This window comes from Sus scrofa, chromosome 4 (genome assembly GCF_000003025.6).
Source record: "Sus scrofa isolate TJ Tabasco breed Duroc chromosome 4, Sscrofa11.1, whole genome shotgun sequence".
In the NCBI taxonomy this organism is placed as follows: Eukaryota; Metazoa; Chordata; class Mammalia; order Artiodactyla; family Suidae; genus Sus; species Sus scrofa.
This window is the reverse complement of record NC_010446.5, coordinates 97,489,316-97,509,946: the sequence shown is the minus strand read 5'-3', so window position 1 is coordinate 97,509,946 and position 20,631 is coordinate 97,489,316. Positions and strand designations below refer to the sequence as shown.

General features: G+C 49.1%; 1 protein-coding gene and 1 long non-coding RNA gene across 7 annotated transcripts; both read left to right on the top strand.

The window, feature by feature from the left end:
- On the top strand, nt 2,233–13,889 carry RIIAD1 (RIIa domain-containing protein). Of its 6 annotated transcripts, none has more exons than XR_001308384.2 (5): nt 2,233–2,361; nt 2,870–2,946; nt 9,287–9,333; nt 10,469–10,596; nt 12,189–13,889. XR_001308384.2 is itself a non-coding variant. In NM_001159765.1 (5 exons), exons 1-4 carry the CDS (start codon nt 2,278–2,280, stop codon nt 10,537–10,539), a joined length of 279 nt encoding a protein of 92 aa, NP_001153237.1. In that variant the 5' UTR covers nt 2,272–2,277; the 3' UTR covers nt 10,540–10,596; nt 11,168–11,272. The 6 variants fall into 6 exon arrangements, 2 of the variants coding, with proteins under 2 accessions (XP_013852592.1, NP_001153237.1); XR_002343019.1 differs by having other exon boundaries at nt 12,156–13,889; XR_002343020.1 differs by lacking the exon at nt 12,189–13,889 and adding an exon at nt 12,024–12,149.
- On the top strand, nt 18,126–20,358 carry LOC110260325. Its single transcript, XR_002343439.1, has 3 exons — nt 18,126–18,961; nt 19,472–19,579; nt 19,718–20,358. It is a non-coding gene; the product is annotated as an uncharacterized LOC110260325 (long non-coding RNA).

Genomic DNA, 20,631 nt, shown 5'->3' with positions numbered 1-20,631 from the left:
TGTAAGGATTATTGAGATATTTTATATTTTTTAAATACTAAGTCTTCAAAATCCAATATTTTACACTTACAGCTCATCTGACACTTATAGCAAATTTCAGGTGCTTAACAGCCACAAATAGCTGGCTCATGGTGACCACATTGGATGGTGCAAATCTAGAAGATTCACCACTAGCTTCTCTGGGGGTGGAGGGGTGGAAAGAGACAGGTCTTGGCCAACAGGAACCATCCCCTCTGATTAACCTCTGCTCCTGGCTAAGAAAAATCACTTCTGACAAATGGCAGCTTATCTACCTCTCACTGTCTCTCTCACTCCTAAAAAAACAACCAAGGAGTTCCCGTCGTGGCACAGCGAAAATGAATCCAACAAGGAACCATGATGTTGCAAGTTCAATCCCTGGCCTCGCTCAGTGGGTTAAGGATCTGGCATTGCCATGAGCTGTGGTGTAGGTCGCAGACATGGCTCAGATCCTGCGTTCTGTGGCTGTGGCCCTGGTGTAGGCTGGTGGCTATAGCTCTGATTCAACCCCTAGCTTGGGAACCTCCATATGCCATGGGTGCGGCCCTAAAAAATCAAACAAAAAAGACGACAACAAAAAAGAAAAACGAAGTGATTACTAACCCCAGATGGGGTTTCTGAGAAGAGGGTTATAGGCCACCATCTATCTCTTGAGGTTTTTTTCCTGACTTGGGAACTGCCAATATTTTCACAGAAGGCTAGAGGTAGATCATTGCCTAATGCTGGGTTTGTTCTTCCTTTTTTTTTGGTAGAGCCGGTGACATGAAGAAGTTCCTGGGCCAGGGATCAAACCCAAGCAATGGCAATTCTGGTTCCTTAATCACTGAATCACAAGGGAACTCCTGGGCTGCTGCTGCTTTTTTTTTTTTTAGGGCCACACCCACAGCATATGGAAGTTCCCAGTCTAGGGATCGAATCTGCCACAGTTGCCTGCAGCCTTTGCAACAGCCACAGCGACACCAGATCCAAGCCGTGTCTTTGACCTACACTACAGCTCACTGCAACACTGGATCGCTGACCCACAGAGCAAGGTCAGGGATCGAAACCTCATCCTCATAAATACTAGTCGGATTCATTTCTGCTGAGCCATCGCTGGAACTCCCTGGGCTTATTTCTTGAGCTCTTTCCTTGCTCCTTGGCAGTTCACAAATCTGAAAGGACCGCCTCCTTCTAGGCTCTCTTCTCTGCCTTTCAAAAGGTCTCATGGAGTTCCCATCGTGGCGCAGTGGTTAACGAATCTGACTAGGAACCATGAGGTTGCAGGTTCGATCCCTGGCCTTGCTCAGTGGGTTAAGGATCCAGCGTTGCCGTGAGCCGTGGTGTGGGTGGCAGACTCGGCTCGGATCCCACGTTGCTGTGGTTCTGGCATAGGCAGGCGGCTGCAGCTCCGATTAGACCCCTGGCCTGGGAACCTCCATATGCTGCGGGAGCGGCCCTAGAAAAGGCAAAAAAAAAAAAAGGTCTCTGCCGGGCATAATCTCTGGGGGTGTAGAAATTCAGCACTTGTATATATTGTCAGACGGGCTCCTGCCCTTTCTAGGTGCTATTTTCAGCTCTCTGTCTTTTCTGTCTCACTTTCTCTTCTTAATTAGATAGTGAAAAAACACATCTTGAAGATCAACTGCCTTTCTCCTCCCTACTCAACTGAGAGTGGGAGAGATGATTGAGAATTTCTGAGGAGCAGTTAATCTACCCAAGAAAGTCAGTCCAAGAGGGGAAACTCCTGGCAGCATATCCCCAGGTCCTTTCCAGCATGTTATAGAACTCGGTTTATGCCATCCTATGGGGTTCTTTCATGTTGTGTCAAGAATCGGAGACATCAGTGTCAAGTGTCTACAGGACAGATGCGGGGGTTTGGCTTCCAGGCCGGCGGAAAGGGAAGAAGGCTAGATTTTCTTTCCCTACTACTAGTGAGCGGGTCAGTAACCAGATTTTGGGAGACGCTGCCTTAGGAATCTCTTTCCCGGTGTTGCTCTAGAGCTAAAGAAAACTAGCAAAACTGGAAAAGTGTGAGGTTGGGTGGGGTCAAGAAGAAGGGCTCGTTTTCATACACAGTCAAGCCAGGGTTTCAGTCCCCAAATCTGGGGAAAGGGATCCTTTAGAGACCTTGTGAGTTTACTCCTCGACTTCAGAGTGGCCCCCCTAATTTCTTCCCTCAGCCCCGCCCCTCTACCGGAGAGAGCCGGGTTTGGGGGCGGGGCCAGGCTAGGGGCGGGTCCTCGCCAGGCCGCGGCCCGTCGCCTTGACGACCGCAACAAGATGGCGAGCCTGCCGGGCGGGACTCACGGGCTGTACCCTGAGGCGCTGAGCCCCGAGCAGCTGGAGCAGCTGCGCGGCTATAAGGTGGGTGCGGCCCGGACCCTTGCCACCATCAGAGTGCAGCTCCCCCCTCCCCACCCCCCGGCCCGGGCAAGGGCCCCAGAGAGAAGGGGCACGCGAGCCTGTTCCCAGATAAAGGCGTGACAGGCTTGCGGGAGGGTGGGAAAAGCCCCCTGCGGACCCCTGGGCTTCTGGGGCCCTGAACAGCGCCTGACCGGCGCCTTAAAGTGCCAAAGGAACTGAAATACGGATGGGCCAGAGAAATGGACAGAAACGACTGCCAGATACATTAACTTAGCTGCAAACAAGAACTTCCCAAAAGTAGAACCAGACTTTAGCCAAGGGCCCTAAGCCTGAGCCTTGGGCAGCATGGAGATGATCGTTAAGAGGACAGAGGGCTTAAATGTTCAGACATCCCGGGAAAGACCTAGGTTAACTGCACACGTTGTTTGCCCAAGCCCTCTACACCTTCATGACCTGAACCCTGAAATCTTTCTCCTATGGAGCATGGCTTTTTGCTCTTGCCCCCCAGATTCAGATTCGGATTACTAATGAAAAGTACCTAAGGACTCACAAAGAAGTGGAGTTGCTCGTAAGTGGTTTCTTCAGGTAGGTGGTTTCCTAGACTGACCTTGAGCAAAGAGTGACATTTTTACCAAATCTTGCTGGGGATAGAGGAGTGTGAGTGACCTTTCTTTAAACACTACATGTTGCTTCCTTTAGGGTCTGAACATTAGAAAACAGCCTAAGATTAGATTTTTTTTCTAATGCTGAGGTTTGGGACTCCCGTGGTTTTCTTGTTATTGCTAGTGATTTCCTTGTTATCTCCAAATTCTCAAAAATATCAATATTCATTCTCTTTAGCTATAAGGACAAATATATACCTCCTGACACTTAGAAGAGGGAATTCGTCATTAAGAAACTCAGCAGGCAGTCATTGGGTGTAAAGACTTCTCGCTGTCAGAGGCATTTAACAAGATCACTAGAACTTTTAAAAAATTCCCATATCTTGGGAGTTCCTGTCGTGGCTCAGTGGTTAATGAGTCCGACTAGGAACCATGAGGTTTCGGGTTTGATCCCTGGCCTTGCTCAGTGGGTTAAGGATCCAGCATTGCCGTGAGCTGTGGTGTAGGTCGCAGACGAGGCTTGGATCCTGCGTTGCTGTGGCTGTGGTGTAGGCCGGCAGCTACAGCTCCGATTAGACCCCTAGCCTGGGAACCCCCATATGCTAGGCAAAAAGGCAAAAAAGGAGTTCCCGTCGTGGCGCAGTGGTTAACGAATCCGACTAGGAACCATGAGGTTGCGGGTTCGGTCCCTGCCCTTGCTCAGTGGGTTAACGATCCGGCGTTGCCGTGAGCTGTGGTGTAGGTTGCTGTGGCTCTGGCGTAGGCCGGTGGCTACAGCTCCGATTCGACCCCTAGCCTGGGAACCTCCATATGCCGCGGGAGCGGCCCAAGAAATAGCAACAACAACAACAACAACAAAAGACAAAAAGGCAAAAAAAAAAAAAAAAAAAAAAATTCCCCTATCTGGTCTTTCTCTACCTTAGAACATTGTTGCAGAAAAACTCCAAGAGCTGAAAGCCACTCTTCTGTAAGTGGCTTATAGAAAAAGAAAACCATTTTTCCACCATATCCTAGAGCAGCTTTTTCCTTCCCGAACACTGCCTTTCCACATGGCACTTGCTTGAATGGAAAAATTTCCTAATGGGATGAAAAGCAAAGGACTGGGGTGGGGGGAAATCATGGTTATCAATGGGTAAAAACACCAGAGTTATCTCAAATACTATTTGGCTACAGACAAACAGGCAAGATTTAAATAATAATGGCTTCCCCTCATGGCTCAGTGGAAACAACCTGACTAGTATCCATGAGGATGCAGGTTCGATCCTTCCCTCAGTGGATTAAGGATCTGGTTTTGCCATGAGCTGTGGTGTAGGTTGCAGGGCTTGGATCCCACATTGCTGTGGCTGTGGTGTAGGCCAGTTGGTGCAGCTCCAATTCAACCCGTAGCCTGGTAACTAGCATATGCTTCGAGAGCAGCCCTAAAAAGACCAAAAAAAAAAAAAGGCTTCCATTTCCAGGAACTGTGTTGGTTTCCTACATTAGCAGTTATTCATTGTACTGTAATTGCATTGTCCATTTCCCCCCCACCCCCCACACCAAAACTCCAAGCTGATGGAGCCATGTTTGTGCCTTCAGGACCCACACAGTGGTACAATTGGTCTTAGTACGTTTTTGTTGATCCTCCCAGCAGCTCTACAAAAGATAGTTTATTACCGCTTCTGTTTTACAGGTGAAGTATGTTCTGCAAGTTGCTGAACCAGGATCCAAACCCTGGTTTTTCCACTGTGTTGCATTGTAAGCACACAGAAGCTAGGGAGCCAGGGCAGGGCTCTCCTTTGTCTTTGCAAAAGTAGGCCTGGAAGGGTGTCTTTTTTTCCATGCCCCTTTGTTTCTCCAGGATCTCATTGTTCTTCATATTTTAGCCATTTCTCCAAGTGGCAGCAGATTCTCAGAGGGCAGATAGGGGAAGGAGAAACTCCTCTGTGAAGTTTGGTTTTATTTGCGTCGGGGGTAAGGTTTGGGCAAAACATAGTTTAGGGGTTCTCTGTCGGTGTCAGCCCTGGGGGATCAGGCCATTACTTTCTGTACCTTTTCTTCCGAAGGGAAATAAAAGGCAACAGCTTTCCTCTCCTGCGGAGCTTGCAATCCAAGTTAGGAACGAAGGATTCCAGCAGGAAGATTGGGGATGGATGGTACAGCCTGAATGAAATCGCCGTTTGCCAAGTTCACAAACAAAAGGATTAGAACCCTTGGGGGTGGGGAAGGAAGAGGGTGTTGTTTTTGCTGCATGGCAGGGAGGGCCCTGCTTCTTGGCCCAGGAACAGTTTCCTGGAGGAGCAGGGTATCTGCAAGGACAGCCCCAGGCATCTTCCCTTTGCCTTCTTACCATCTCTCTGTGGGACAGGCAGGCCACAGGCTTCTCCTTTTGCTGTCCCTGAAGCTTCTCTCCTGAAACCCTCCTGGCCCCTGGCCCCTTTTAGACCTTCTTCTTTCTCAGGTGGAGGTGGGAGGTGAGAGGTAGTGTTTGAAATTTGAGGATTTGCTTTTTTTTCCTCACTTTTTTTCCCCTTTCCTTTTTTTTTTTTTTTTAATGGCTGCACCTGCAGCATATGGAACCCCAGTCACAGCTGCAACCTACACCACAGCTGCACCAAAACCAGATCCTTTAACCCACTGCACCTGGCTGGCCGGGGATTGAACCTGCGCATCCACTGGGACCTGAGCCACTGAAGTCAGATTCTCAACCCGCTTTGCCACAGCAGGAACTCCTTGGGTTTATTCATTTATTTATTAATTATTATTATTATTATTTCTTTTTTTTTGGTGTGATTGTATTTCCTTTGGATAATACCCGAATGAATCAGCCCCTCATCTGTCCTGGCTGCTTCAGGTTGTCCTTCCTGTGAGAAAAGAGGAAGGGAAAAGAGGGGTCAGAGTCTTGGGCAGCATGCCCATCCTGACCTGTTCTGCAGATCTCTGCTCTGGCAAGACTCACTGCAAGCCATGAGAAGCCCCAAACTGTTTTCGTTGGGAAGCAAGCTGCCGACTTGCATTTTCCAGAACCTAGTGATTTACAGCCATTCAGCCATAGCGCTCCAGTCTATACTCATATATACAGTGTATGGGACTCAATACCTTGAATTTTGGAACCGAAAAATGGAAGGAGTAGGGATCTAACTCATTTTAGGCACTCAGAGATCTCAGGTTGTAGGCTGGAGATATGATAAAGTAGTGAAATGGTAGAAAGCCTTTATTAGATGTTTTTGTCAATAGCCAGGCAGATGAATCTCCCCAAACCACAGCACTGACCATGTCATTCTTTGGCTGGGAAAATCTCCAGTGGATCCACAATATTGCCTTTTTTCTTAAAAGGACATTCTGTTGAAATATAAAGAAAAGTGGCCTATCCTAAACTGGATGAACTTTCACAAGCTGAGAACACACATGCAACTAGTGTCCAGATCAAGAGATAGAACCTGGGTGTTCCTGTCGTGGCTCAGTGGAAACAAATCCAACTAGTATTGGTGAAGATGTGAGTTCGATCCTGGCCTCCCTCAGTGAGCTGTGGTGTAAGTCGCAGACTCAGCTTGGGTCTGGAGTTGCTGTGGCTGTGGCCTAGGCCGGTGGCTACAGCTCCGATTCAGCTCCTAGCCTGGCAACCTCCTTATGCTGCGGGTACGGTCCTAAAAAGACAAAAAAAAAAAAAAAAAAATGCAATCTGATGTGCACCTCAGGCAGTCACTTGTTCCAAAAAGGTAGCCAGTACTTCGACTTCTACTAGCGACAGATTCGTTTTGCCTTTTTTTTTTTTTTTTTTTTTGTACTTTATATAAATGGAGTTCTACAATATGTGCTCTTTTGTGCTTGGCTTCTTTTGCTCTACAGTATCTCACAGATTCTCCATTTTCATTGCTGTATGGTATTCCACAGTGTGACTGTACCATGCTTTATTTATTCATCCCCATTGTCTTTTTTTTTTCTTTCATTTTTTTGGGTCACACTCACGGCATGTGGAAATTCACAGGCTAGGGATCAAACCTATGCCACAGTAGTGATCTACAACATAGCAGTGACAACACTGGATCTTTAACTGCCAGGCCACCAGGGAGTTCCTTTTATTTCCCTCATTGTCTTTTTTCTTTTTTTTTCCTTCCTTGTTTTTTTTTGCCATTTCTTGGACTGCTCCCACAGCATATGGAGGTTCCCAGGCTAGGGGTCGAATTGGAGCTAGAGCTGCCGGCCTACACCACAGCCACAGCAGTGCGAGATCTGAGCCACGTCTGCAACCTACACCACAGCTCACGGCAACGCCAGATCCTTAACCCACTGAGCAAGGCCAGGGATCCAACCCACAACCTCATGGCTCCTAGTTGGACTCATTAACCACTGAGCCACAACGGGAACTCCCCATTGTCTTTTGAATTGAATATAAAAGTCTCTCCTTGGCCTTCAAGTTCCTCCCATAGGGCCCTCCTTCATTTTCTGCTACTCCCTGCATGTGTGCCCACTCCAGCTGGACCGGACCCCTCTGGTCATCCCACAGACCTCATGCAGGGGCACTGACTCTCCTTGAGTGCTCGTCTAGACCCGGGGAAACAATGGTGGGCATGACCCAGTTCCTACCATCGAGGAGGAGTTCACTGCCTGTTCACTGTGGGCTGTTCCTTTAAATTTCCAGGCTTTTGTTCCTGCTGCTTCCCTGGTCCCGAGTGCTCTGTCCCGCCACCCTTGTCCCATAAGTACCTCAAGGGTGCTCTCAAATGCAAGCTGCTCTGTGAGGATTTGGGGGTCTTGCTCTACGTAACCGTCCTCCTTCCTCTGATCGTCAGCGTAGTACTTACTACCGTCTTGTGGCACCACCTGGAGTTACTTGGCCTTTTGGACATTTGGAAACTTACCTGTTTCCTTTTACTTGACTGTAATTTCTTTGAGGTGGGGCTATCTAAATAATCAATGTCTCATATCTTTTTTCTTTTTTTTTGCTTTTTGGGGCCACACCTGAGGCATATGGAAGTTTCCAGGTTAGGGGTCGAATTGGAGCTGCAGCTGCTGGCCTACACCACATCCACCGCAACATGGGATCTGAGCCACGTCTGTGAACTACACCATAGCTCATGGCAGCACTGGATCCGTAACCCACTGAGCGAGGCCAGGGATCAAACCCAAGTCTTCACGGATACTAGTCAGGTCCATTACCATTCAGCCATGACGGGAACTCCAATCTCTCATATCTTATATAGTGACTTACACATAACCTGTGTCAATAATTCTCAAATTGAGGGAGAAGAAGGGAAGCAAAATCCTTGAAGCTTGGGAGGCAGAGGCCTCCCGCAGGCTGGGCAGCCATGGCCACAAGGCTGCGTTGTAGAGCAGTGGCCTTGGAATCACAAGACCTGGGCTGCTTTCCTTTATTTACTTGCTTTATGAACTTGGGCAAATGATTAACCTTTTCAAAGCCTGGTTTCTTCATAGATAAAAACGGGACACAGTCCTGGCTGTTTCACAGAGCTGTAGAGTAAGGTAGCATCTGTGAACATACTTTATGAGCCATAAAACTGCAGGATATAAGGCATTTTAAGCTTCCCAGTGGCACCGGCACTGCAGGTGTTGCCCCAGTGTCCACTGTACTGCAGGACCAATGACTACCTCAAGCCCGCCTTCTCAGCTTTGGGTGTTGGTGGTTTTTTTTTTTTTTTTTTTTTTTTTTTTTAATCTGTCTTTTGTCTTTTTAGGGCCACACCCACGGCATATGGAAGTTCCCAGGCTAGGGATCAAATCGGAGCTGTAGCCACCGGCCTGCACCACAGCCACAGCCACGCCAGATCTGAGCCACATCTGTGACCTACACCATAGCTCACAACAACGCCAGATCCTTGACCCACTGCCCTAGGCTGGGGATCGAACCTGCGTCCTCATGGACATTAGTCAGATTCGTGCCACGGCCACGACGGGCACTCCTCACCTTTCTTTACTATACTCTCCCCGCACCTGTGGCAATTACTGGTTACTCTTATTCAGGAGGCAGTGGGCTGCATATCTGTCCCACCGCACCCAAGTCCCTCGAGGACTCGGCAGCGTGCTCGACAACTTGCTGCCTGGCCCTATCGTGGCCTCCAGTTCTCATTTTGTTGAGTGAATGAATGAGGGCTTCACCGGGCTGCAGCACCAGCTGTCTTGTGAGGCCAGTGTTCCCTAGGCTTCTTGCTGTTTAGAAAGTCTTGGTCCTGACCCCAGATCCTGACTGCAGGAGAAGCAGGAAGAAAAGGGTCCTTGTCAGGAGTTCTCTGGCTGTCTGCCTGCCACGGTGGCTGTGTCTCAGGTCACCTGCCCTGACAGTGCAGGACCAGCTTTACTTCCTCCCCTTCTCCCTTGATGTTTTCCAGAGAAATATTTCTGCAAAGACCAGACAACATTCAAGAATTTGCGGCAGGTAAGTCAGGCGGCCTCCATTTCGGGGCGTTTGATAAGCCAGCACCAGGAGTGTTATTGCGAATTTAGACTCGGACAAGCCCAGGATTCTCCCTGCAGAGACTAGGGTATTTCTTTACCTGATGGCTCCCAAGAGAGCTTTGCTCAATAGTCTCTTTCCTCCGGTTGTCATTTCCTCAAAATGAGGACAGATAAGAAATGAGGCAGCACTTGCTCAGGGTGAGGATTGTTAAGAATTCTGAGATTCCCAGAGGAGCAGACGGGCGGCTTTTTCCCCGGGAATCGTAAAGCAGGGCTGGCATCCCTGGCTGCACATTAAAATCAGCTGGGGAGCGTTTAAAAAATACCGATGCCCGGGCCGTCCCCCGGGGTTCTGACTTAATTAGTCTGGGGTGGGGCCCGACAGCCCCGTTTGAAAGGCTCCCCAGGTGATTCTAATGGGCTCTGCTGCCCCGCGACGGCTTAAGGTCAATGGTATTTAAAGGGAAGGGGCGGGGCCGACGGTTTCGCGGGTCCTGTCGGCCCCCGGGAGTCGAGTCGGAGTCGGTTGCCGCCCCAGCCCGTTTCTGGCTGAATCGAACGAAGGACGTCTTTGCTGCCAGAGCAGATGCTGCCTCTGATTCACACTCTGCTGGGTGTATAAAAATCCTCCTCTGTCGTCATCCTGCGAGAGAGCCTGGCTCTCCGCTGCGAGGATATTCTCAGAGGGCGTCATGTCTCCGAGACAGGAGCCAGCAGGCCGAGTGGAGACAAGAATGACACTTGGTATCTCTTTGGGCCCCGAGGTGGGCCGGGAGCAGAAAGCCGGAGGCTCCCTCGGCCCTCCGCTGGCTCCCTGTGCGTCAGCAAGCTGACCAGAGAGCAGCAGGGCGGTGTGGAGGGGACAGGGCCTGTCCTGTGTCAGCCTTTCCTGGGAACGCTTGAGCTGGAGGCTGAGAGCTGCTGGGGGTGGGGGGCAGGGGGAAACAGTGACCTTGGGATTTGCTGTGACATCTCATTTACCTTGGAAAGCGGGGGCCGCTGGTAACAGTCCTGCTAAGACAGAGCCACTCTAACTTTTTCGCAGAGTAAGCGCCTCCCTCCCAGTCTTTTCCCCTTGGGTTTAGACCATTTCTTCTTTTTGATTCTTGTCCCAGACTATTTCACGGATCCAAGACTTCCCAACAAGATTCACATGCAGCTAATTAAGGAGAAGAAAGCGGCTTAATTAGCAAAATCATGATGCTCAGCTGTTGAGAGAGCCCAGAAAGAATCCAGCCTCAGGGTGGGTGTTAACCTCACTTACAGACAGAGGCTTCTTTACTCCTGTGAAAATACGCACGCACCGGCTCCTCGGCCCAGGGTGTGAAAGAAACCAAACAGACGCTGCAGAGAAATTTCGTGCAAGTGTTGAGTTTTCCTGACACCACTCTGGGGAGTTGGGGGCTGTGAAGAGAGGCTCGGGGTTTGTCTGGCATGTCTGTGGCAGGGAGAGACATCCGTCTTCTTAATCCAGTGACACAGATTAAGAGGATGGAAATGGGAGTAGCTGTGGAGGAAAGAGAGGCAGCGAGATGGGGGTGGGAGGCCTTAGGATCAAGGCCTTGCGCTGAGGCTGCGGAATTCCAGCGTGGCCCTCTCCTTCTGTCCAGAGGGGCTTTTCCTACTGCTTCTGGAAAGTGTGGGGGCAGTTTGGATCGGGCGCCCCCCGCCCCAGGCAAACCCAGCTACGTGATGAGGACCATCACCCATTTCGCAGGCTCGATTTCTGAGATGGTTTTGCAGGTCGGGCTCTTTAAATGTGAGGTAGGCGGAAGCCACACTCCGGAGTTAGTAGCACCGTTTCTGTTCCGCAGGGTCATCTGGGAGCAAGAGAGCCCTGCTGCCATCAGTGTGGGTTTCCAGGCTGCCTTGGGCTGTGTCTGCTGTTGCAAAGGCTTTTAAAGATACTCATTAAAACCAGACCTTCCTGCTCTCTCTGCTTTCTTTTTACTCCGAAGGAGGAAGACATCCTTCCTGGGAGGGCTGCTCTGGCCCTGATCTGACCCAGCAGGTCGCAGGCCTGTTTCTTGGTCCGGGGCAGAGGCCTCCGCTAGGTCTGCGGGCTGTTTCCACAGGTGCCTCATCCGTGTGCTCCCTGCCTCCAGCCCCTCACTCCCAGGGCCGAGAGGGGACCAAAGAGCAGGGGCGGGGATCCTGAGAGGCCCGCAGCTGGTGGTGGTGGTGCTCAGACAAGCAGAGGCCACGTTTCTGAGGTGGCTTTCGTTTTTTATCTTACCTCCTGGGTTACTGTGCAGTGTGGACAGGTGGTGATTAACTTTTATTTCCGTAGCAGCAATAAGAAGAGGAACTGGGCTGGAAGGACAGCAAGAGAGAAAGGGATGGGACATAGAAAACCCATTCGGGGTCACGAATATTGTGAAATAAGAGCTCAGTGGGTGACTCGGAGGCGGTGGACTTTGTTCTTGTGGATTTTTAAGAACAAGCTGCCCACCCACTGGACTTTGAGCTTGGAGGCAGGAGGGTGGCCAGTTGGCCTGGAGGGGTCCTTGCCAGATCTAGGAGGCGTCGGAAGTCTTCCGTGTGCGTGTCCTAACTCACTGACTCCACTGTGGGAAGGACCTCTCACCTGGGTCATTTCACCACCGCAAGAGAAGCACCAGACAATCCAGACTCTTATTTTTATTTCCCTTATCTCTGCTCTTGTTCCAGCTACCCTCCCCACCACAGTAGTAGAAAGGGCAACAAGACGGGGCATTTGGAGGACTTTAAATATAGATAATAAGCTATGACATAGGAACCTGAGGCGTTATTTTAAGTGATTTCACAATCACACTCCTGCAGCCATGGCTCTGACAACGAGGTGTCCCTGTTTAGAAAATCCAAACGAAGCCTTCAGCCAGACACACATCTACGAAGGACCTCTGATGTGAAGAGTTCTATTAGATACTCTGGGCACCTTTCGTCAGAGAAGAGACCTGCAGCCGCGTAAGCAGAGAGCAGAGTGTTTTTCAAAATGCTGAACGCCGTGAGTGTACAACAGCTGGTGCTTGGCGAGTTTCTGGGTAAAATTAAGAAATACATTTCTTTTAAAATACATCTCGAAGCCTTCCTAAGTGAAGAATGCATTTAACACGTGGTCACAGTGCACCCTCTTTGTGTGAGACGGTGGGCGCTGGGTCCGGGCGTGAGGCAGAGACATTGTCCCCGCCCACAGGGGTTCATGGTCTGGGAGATGGGCTGCTTTTCTCTCCAAACCCTATCTGAATGGCTCACCTTTTAGACTGAAAGCTCCACCAGGGCAGGGGCCAGATCTAAAAATCGAGTTGTTTGCTATTGAGTTCACAACTCATAGCACAGCGTCTGAATCTAGTGGCTGCTCAGCATGCATTTGTTGGAGACGGAATTAGCAATCACGTGACATCGATTGCTCTCTAGACTGTCGTACAGCTCTGATGGAAGTAGGGCCACGATACAGGAGGAGGTAGAAGAAAGAACACCCACTCTGCCTGCGTGTGAGGGAAGCCTCGTGGAAACTGGTGTGTGATGTAGAGGAAGGGATTTGCTAGGAAGGCTGGAGTAGTTGGGTATCCCAGTGCTTCTGTTCTGCTGAGCAGGATGGTGGTGGCCTGCTGATTCTCAATGACCCCTTTCTTCCTTGCTTCTGGAGCAGAGGGGGCAAGTGAAGAAGGAGAGGGGAGCAGCTGCCGGATCAGTCCCAAAGCAGTGTCTGTCCCACCCACCCTTCCTGATTCATTCTCCATGTCGCAGTTAGAATGATATGTATCTATATATATATTTGGCCTCACTCACGGCATATGGAAGTTCCCAGGCCAGGGATCGAACCTGTGCCACAGCAGTGACAGGGTTAGATCCTTAACCTACTAGGCCACCAGGGAGCTCCTAGAATGGTCTTTTAAGAAATCTAAATCAGTATGTCACTCTCCTGCCTAAAACTCTTTAGTGGTCTTCCAATTACTCAAAACCCAGAAGGCTTTGCAGGTTCCCAAGTCCCCTCCACCTCTCAGACATCATCTGCTCTTTCCTCTCTCCTTGCTGGACTCCAGCCACACCAGTTTTTTCTCCCTCAAACATGGCCAAGGTAGTTCGCACTTTAGGCCTTTGAACTGTGCCTGGATTTCTCTCCCCCAGCGCCTCACCTTACCAGGTCCCAATTGGGATGCTCTGCGCTAGAAGAGAAAACTGCTGGGCAGATAGGCCACGCCTTTCTCAGGTAGCAGGTCCACAGGCGGCAGCTGCTGATGGCAGCTCAGGGGCTGCCTCTCTGCAATTTCTTCCCTTTCAGGGTCGGAGGAGGAGGACCAGGAGCAGATGTGGCAGTGATGCTTGTCTTTCTTTTCAGGAAAGCAAAAGTTTCCCCAGGACACCCCATTCACTCCCCAACTTTCACTACCATTTCATTGGCCAGAACTGTGCATGTGGCCCCCTCTTTAAGAGAGGCTGGGAAATTGAAGATTTAGCCAGTGAAAAATACCCTAGATTGCCTCTTGTCACTTCCTCAGAGATTCCTTTCCTGGGGATCCAAGTGAAGTGGCCTCCCCCGGACATTCAAAAAAATTTGATTAAAAAATATTCCTCCTGGGAGTTCCTGTTGAGGCAAAACAGAAACGAATCCGACTAGGAACCATGAAGTTGAGGGTTTGATCCCTGGCCTCTCTGTGTGTTAAGGATCTAGCGTTGCCATGAGCTGTGGTATAGGTCACAGACGTGGCTCGGATCTGGCGTAGCTGTAGCTGGCAGCAACAGCTCTGATTTGACCCCTAGCCTGGGAACCTCCATATGCCACGGGTACGGCCCTAAAAAAAAAAAAAAAAAAAGACAAAAAACGTATATATATATTCCCCCTAGCCATTCTGTATCACATCACTTTGTTTTGTTTCTTTATAACACCAACCACTGTTGATATTATCTTGTTTGCTTACTTTCTTGTTCCTGTCTGTGGCCCCATTGAGAACAGGCCTTGTCAGTGGTGTTTGTCACACCAAAGCCAGCATGCACAGCTGTGTCTGTCACATGTAGCTACTCCATGCACACTTGCTGAATGGTTGCAGAGATGTGTGGATGGTGGTTAGAAGCCTGACTACAGAATGAAGCCTTGATGGATGCAGTGGCATGAAAACGGGAGATGAATCCTGTGTTGTCTTGGAGGCAGGGCCTGTGCTTTGAAAGGGGGAGAGTTATAACGGGAGGTGGTGTAGGCTCTGGACTGACTTCTGGGTTTTTGTGTGGACAAGGAGGGGGATGGTGCAGGAGGGAAGTAGCCAGGGGCACGAGAAATGGAGAGATTAATTCAAACCAAAAGGTTTCCACTGGTTTGCAATCGAGTTGTGGGTGATGTTAATATGAATAGCTGCAGTGAGGTTGGCAGAAGTCAGACTGCGGTGGACTCAGTGCTTGTGAGATGAGGATGTGGAAGTGGATGCTCACGGCCATGAGGAGGATGGAGGAGGGCAGAGGTTAGAAGGGGAGGCAGCGTCATGGACGGGCTTTTGTAACAGGATTTTTGTAATGCTTGAGCATCCGGGGATCTGACATTTTTCATCGCTTCGGGGTCTGTTTTGCTTTTAGGCTAAAAAATGTTAGGAGCATCTTGGAGATGTTGTGCAGATGGGCCCTGATACCCAAAAGTAATGGGATCTTAATAGGCAGGCCTAACTTTGCCACCGCATGACCTGGCATGACCTCCGAGTCAGGTTCTTCGTCCTCACAATGGGAGCAGAAGCTCTCTGGGGCTTGCAGTAAGGATGGCCTCAGGCTTGCTCTCCCGGGTGGGAAGGAAGGGCAGTGGTGGGGAGCCCCATGCTCTCATCTCGCTGGATGGGCTCTGCTGCCCTCTGCTGGCGAGACTCCGCTCAGAGAAGGCCTGTTCCTGGCCCAAGTGGAGAGTGAGCGGGAGGAAGAGAAATGGGGGCTAGAAGCGTGAGAATAGTCACAAATTTACAGATTCCTGTAAGAGTGTCTTCAGAAGTTACAAAATCCAGGACCTTATCTCTGGCAGCGCTGCTTCATAAGCTCCTTAGATGTCTTCTCCCTAGAAGTGTCAGAAAAAAGAAACCTCGTGAGGTCAATCATTCATTGGATCATTTTATTCAACAACTATTGGGGTATATTCATTACTCAGGATGCAAAGTTTTGGAAGGAAGACACACTCTTTCCTCAAGGAACTCATAGGCCAGTGAGTGGAGACATAGTTATACAACGTTAATTATAATCGGTTTCCAAAGTGAAATAACAGAAATGGGCAAGCCACTGCGGGTACACAGGAGGCACCTCACTGGTGCCATGTGGGGGGTGGGCACGATGAGAGCTTGGCTGGAAGATGTTTCCAGCTTGGGAGCGACTGCTAACAGATGATTTGGAGTTACAGGCCCCAAATTACTCTCCAATACCATATCTCCCTGTTATTAAATACAAAGGGCAAGCCTTGTTTCTTCCAAGGAAACTTTTTCCTGAAGTCTTTGCCCCTGCTGTCTCTGTGTTTATAGTCCCATAGGCTGTAAAAAGAGGGGCGTGTTACCAGACTTTATATTTGAGCTTCATTGTCATGACTGACATTTATGAATGCATTACATGTGCTTTGTAAAAACACCTCCCCAGGAGCAGTCAGGCACATGCAAACCCAGAAACTTTTCAGCATCCTTGAGAAAATTCTGCTTTAATTCTAAAGAACCCAATGTGCCTTGTATGCAGTAGATTTTCACTAAACACTTGTTGAAAAAGAACAGGCTCTTGGTGCTATTAAAGCCGTTGTTGATGTCCCCTTGGGTTGCTGAGTTTCTTCAACTATAAGGGGGATAACATGTCCCTTGTGGGTTTGTGGTATGGGGTGTTCATTACACACGCAGGCACCATGTTCATCTGGCCCATAGTAGGCCTTTAAATGTAGCAGCTATTGTTTCAGTGAAGTAGCAGAACTTAGGACCAATGTAACTTGGCACTAGGGACAGTCACTGAGAAGAGTCACAAGGAGAAGTCACAAGTTTTACCCTGGTGGGAACAGAGTACATAAAATTAAATGCAAGTTAATATGTTGGAGTCTAGGACTATTTAGTGTGAAGACTAAGAGCTTTCTTTCCTCTTTTTTTTTTTTTTTTTTTTTTGTCTTTTTAGGGCGGCACCCGCAGCACATGGAGGTTCCCAGGCTAGGCGTCGAATCAGAGCCGTAGCTGCCAGCCTACGCCACAGCCACAGCCACTTGGGATCCAAGCTGCACCTGCGACAAGCCCACAGCTCATGACAACACCAGAGCCTTAACCCACTGAGCAAGGCCAGGGATCGAACCTGCATCCTCATGGATGCTAGTTGGGTTCATTAACCGCTGAGCCATGACGGGAACTCCTACTTAGAGCTTTCTTGAGAATGCTTCTTCAAGGCCCAACCCAACGGTTCAGGAGTTACGCTTCTGGCCAGGGATCGAACCTGCATCCTCATGGATGCTAGTCGGGTTCATTAACCGCTGAGCCATGACGGGAACTCCTACTTAGAGCTTTCTTGAGAATGCTTCTTCAAGGCCCAACCCAACGGTTCAGGAGTTACGCTTCTGACCCATCTCCTACAGGATCCAGGGGGCCTGGAATCTGACAGAGACAGGTCCTTCAGGACTTCACAAAGTGTCTTATTCTTTGGTCATTGGGCAGGAGAAATGACAGCACAGAGTCTTCAAATTGCAGTGATAAATGTGTCTCCGGGGACTGGAAGAACAAAATCCAACAGTTGTCCGGTAGCTGTAGGTAGGTTAATTGTTCGGTGTTAATTGTTAGGATGTACCTGAAAACTGGGGTGGGGGGGCGGGAAGAAAAAAAGATGTATCTAAAAACTAAATCTGATGGGAAGAGGCTAAATGGGTTACTGTGTTTTGTTTTCACACTTTGACTAGCAAAATGGAATCCAGGTGCCAAAGGGGAGGACTGAATTGTAGAATTTCTTCAAGTCAAAACTGCCTTGCTCAGTCAGTTCAGTCTTACTTCACAGATGAAGAAACTTGTCCTCAGATAACAGAGTGGCACAGGGGACTAACCCTCTCCTGATTTCCAATCTAATGTGATTCCAGTATTTGACTCTAGGAAAGATACTTAGAATTGTTCAGCTTGGAGAACAAAAAAATGGCTGGATCAAAAATGGTTCCGGAAAAGGGATGTAGTATATACCTCTGGGAATGCTAGGTGAGGCCACAATCCATTATCAAACATTGATGCCCACTCTCTCTCATTCAAGGGCATTTCCATCTCCATGATTTTCATTTTTCAATTTGCTCTTCTGTATATCGTCTTACACTAGATGTTATGGGCAGATCTATTGAATGTAAAGAAAAGTATTTCACCCCAGTATATCTTTTTTTTTTTTTTTTTTTTTTGTCTTTTCAGGGCCACACCTGCAGCAAATATAAGTTCCCAGGCTAGGGGTCGAATGGGAGCTACAGCTGCTGACCTACACCACAGCCATAGCAATGCCAGATCCGAGCTGCATCTGTGACCTGTCCCACAGCTCATGGCTATACCAGATCCTTAACCACTGAGCATGGCCAGGGATCAAACTTGGCATCCTCATGGATACTAGTTGAATTCTTTTATTTATTTATTTATTTATTTTTTGTCTTTTTGCTATTTCTTGGGCCGCTCCCGCGGCATATGGAGATTCCCAGGCTAGGGGTCGAATCAGAGCTGTAGCCACCGGCCTACACCAGAGCCATAGCAACACGGGATCCGAGCCGCGTCTGCAACCTACACCGCAGCTCACGGCAACGCCGGATTGTTAACCCACTGAGCAAGGGCAGGGACCGAACCCGCAACCTCATGGTTCCTAGTCGGATTCGTTAACCACTGCGCCACGACGGGAACTCCATAGTTGAATTCTTAATCTGCTGAGCCACAACGGGAACTCCTGTACAATGTATTCTTGATCACATGTATTAGGACTGGTCATAGCAATGCTTAGGAGTAATATATAGTAAAATCCTAACACAATGTCACTTTGGTTTTGGAATACACCAATTTTCTTTCTTGTAGCTGACGACCCTTCCAACAATAAAGTAACTGTGCGACCCCACACACCAAACCACCCAGGTGTGGGAGAAGCTGTGTGTAGCTGTCCTAGGTGAGAGGTGTCAAAATACATTTCCCTTCTCATATTTAAAGATGTCATGGTGGATGCCATGGTGTGCCATCCAGAAAACCCTCTTCAGGATGGAAGCACTCAACCCCGTGGTCTTCCGTCCTGTCCAAGGGAATTTTGGTGGCTAACATTTCTGAGACCCCTCTAGGAACTGCCCTCAGCTGAGAAAGCATCTAAGGTAGTTCCCTATCCTGCAACAGCCTGAGTTCACTGGCCAGTATGGGAGTATAACGGTCTGATTCCCTTGCCTCTACTGGGGACAACTCTGAAGGGTCGCCTCAGCTCCAGCGCCCCTTCTGTCCAGTCCTGTGGCCTTTGCTTTCTCACAGGTGTCAGCGATGCTGCGAGCACACCCTAATAAACCTCCTTTACTCAAATCTCCACCTCAGGGTATGTTTCCCGGGGAACCCAACCTGGCAATAGCTGGTGCCAAGAGTACTGAGGAAGCAGATTCTAAAAGGTGATTTTAAAGGCAAATCACTTGTGGCCAACTGGCAATGAGGACCTCATCACTGGTGGTAGGTAGAGCATGGGTGGCCCTGGCACACTGGGCTCATCTCAGTTGTTAAACCTCTCACTAGTGCTGAACTGGGGTGGGACCCCCGTGGAAGGAAATGCATTAGTGGGGGAAATATATCAGGTTTGAGAAGTGATAAAGACAGTGGAATTGAGCGGCTGCTGCTGAGGCTATCAGGGCATTGGAAAAGGATAGTGAAGGCTGAGGGTGATTCATCACTAATTAAAGGCGGTGAAAGCCAGAGGCCTTCCTTGGCAGCTTATGTAGAGACTTTTACTTCCTGCTTCTAGAGGACCCAAAAAGCTGAAAATAAGGCCCAGGACTCAAGAGCAGCAGAGCTTGTTTGAATTCTGGCAGTTTTATTTGGATGGAGAGAGACCCTGAGACATGGGATGGGGCACCTTGGTTGATGCTTTAAAAAATCTTGAATCCCTCAGTTCTGCTGCATCCCTTGGGCCCGCAGAAGTGCCTGCTTTTTCCTGTTAAAGGCTGTCGCTCCTCCTTGCTTCAGGATGATGCAGATGCCTCTGCTTTGCAAGGCAGTGCACGCTCCCTTCAAGATTCGTTCCCACTCCTGACCTCCAGATCACTAACTAGGATTAAGTGCATCAGAACCCAGGTAAGAGCATCAAGAGGGAAGACTATACCTTGGAGGCGCGAGGGGCCTGGGCAGGATGCTGAGGGTACTGCATTAGGGGGCCGGGGCGCAAAGGATAGGGAGAGTATATGGCTATGGGAGCACCTTCCCCTAATACAGGACTTATTCAGATGAGGACCCCCAGAGATGCTGCCAACATTCTCGCAGGATGGCTCTTGGAAACTCGGAGAAAACCATGTCCACATCAAGTGAAGTAGAAATGCCAGAACTGCCTTGGTATGTGATGGAAGAAAGGCTCAAAAAAGTGGGCCTGTTAGAGTGAATATGCCGGCTTTATATGCTATGTGAAGCCAGAAAAGTCACCAAATGATTATGTTCTATTAGAGGGCCCAAGGGATATTCTATTTACTGAAGTGAGAATATGCTGGTGAGACGAGCACCAGTTTCATTGAGAAACTCAGAGATGACCTTGCTCTGTGGGCAGGACCGCACTGACAGAACTGGGCTCAGAGTAAGGGGGACGACAGCGCTAAAGCGGGCATCAATGTGGCTAAATTATTGTACTGAGCAGAAATATTAGGCAGCTGGGTTCTGACTGGATCATTAATGAAACAGCATTCTTGGGAGCAAGATAGGTGGCACTCAAGAATATTGCCCATCTGTACAATTAAAAGTAATCAAGAATGATCTGGAGACTGAGGGCAGCCACTATGATAAATGTTCTAATTCTGAAGTTCCCGTCATGGCTCATCAGTAATGAACCTGACTAGGATCCATGAGGACGTGGGTTTGATCCCTGGCCCTGCTTAGTGGGTTAAGGATCTGGCGTTCCTATGAGCGGTGGTGTAGGTCACAGACACAGCTCGGATCTCATGTTGCTGTGGCTCTGGTGGAGGCTGACAGCTGTGGCTCTGATTTGACCCCTAGCCTGGGAACTTCCATATGCTGCAGGTGCGGCCCTAAAAAGACAACAACAAAAAGTTGTAATCCCTTGCTGTTTCTGCACTTGCATCAGCTTTAAAAAGTAAATCTTTATTGAAGCATAATTTAAAGTTCACCAATTTAAGGAGTTC

Excerpts from the sequence above, each read along its gene's own strand:
- RIIAD1 (XM_013997138.2), top strand. The coding sequence starts at position 2,278 with ATGGCGAGCCTGCCGGGCGGGACTCACGGGCTGTACCCTGAGGCGCTG. Across the intron at positions 2,362-2,869 it reads AGCAGCTGCGCGGCTATAAG|ATTCAGATTCGGATTACTAA; the intron begins GTGGGTGCGGCC and ends CTTGCCCCCCAG. Across the intron at positions 9,334-10,468 it reads CATTCAAGAATTTGCGGCAG|ACTATTTCACGGATCCAAGA; the intron begins GTAAGTCAGGCG and ends TTCTTGTCCCAG.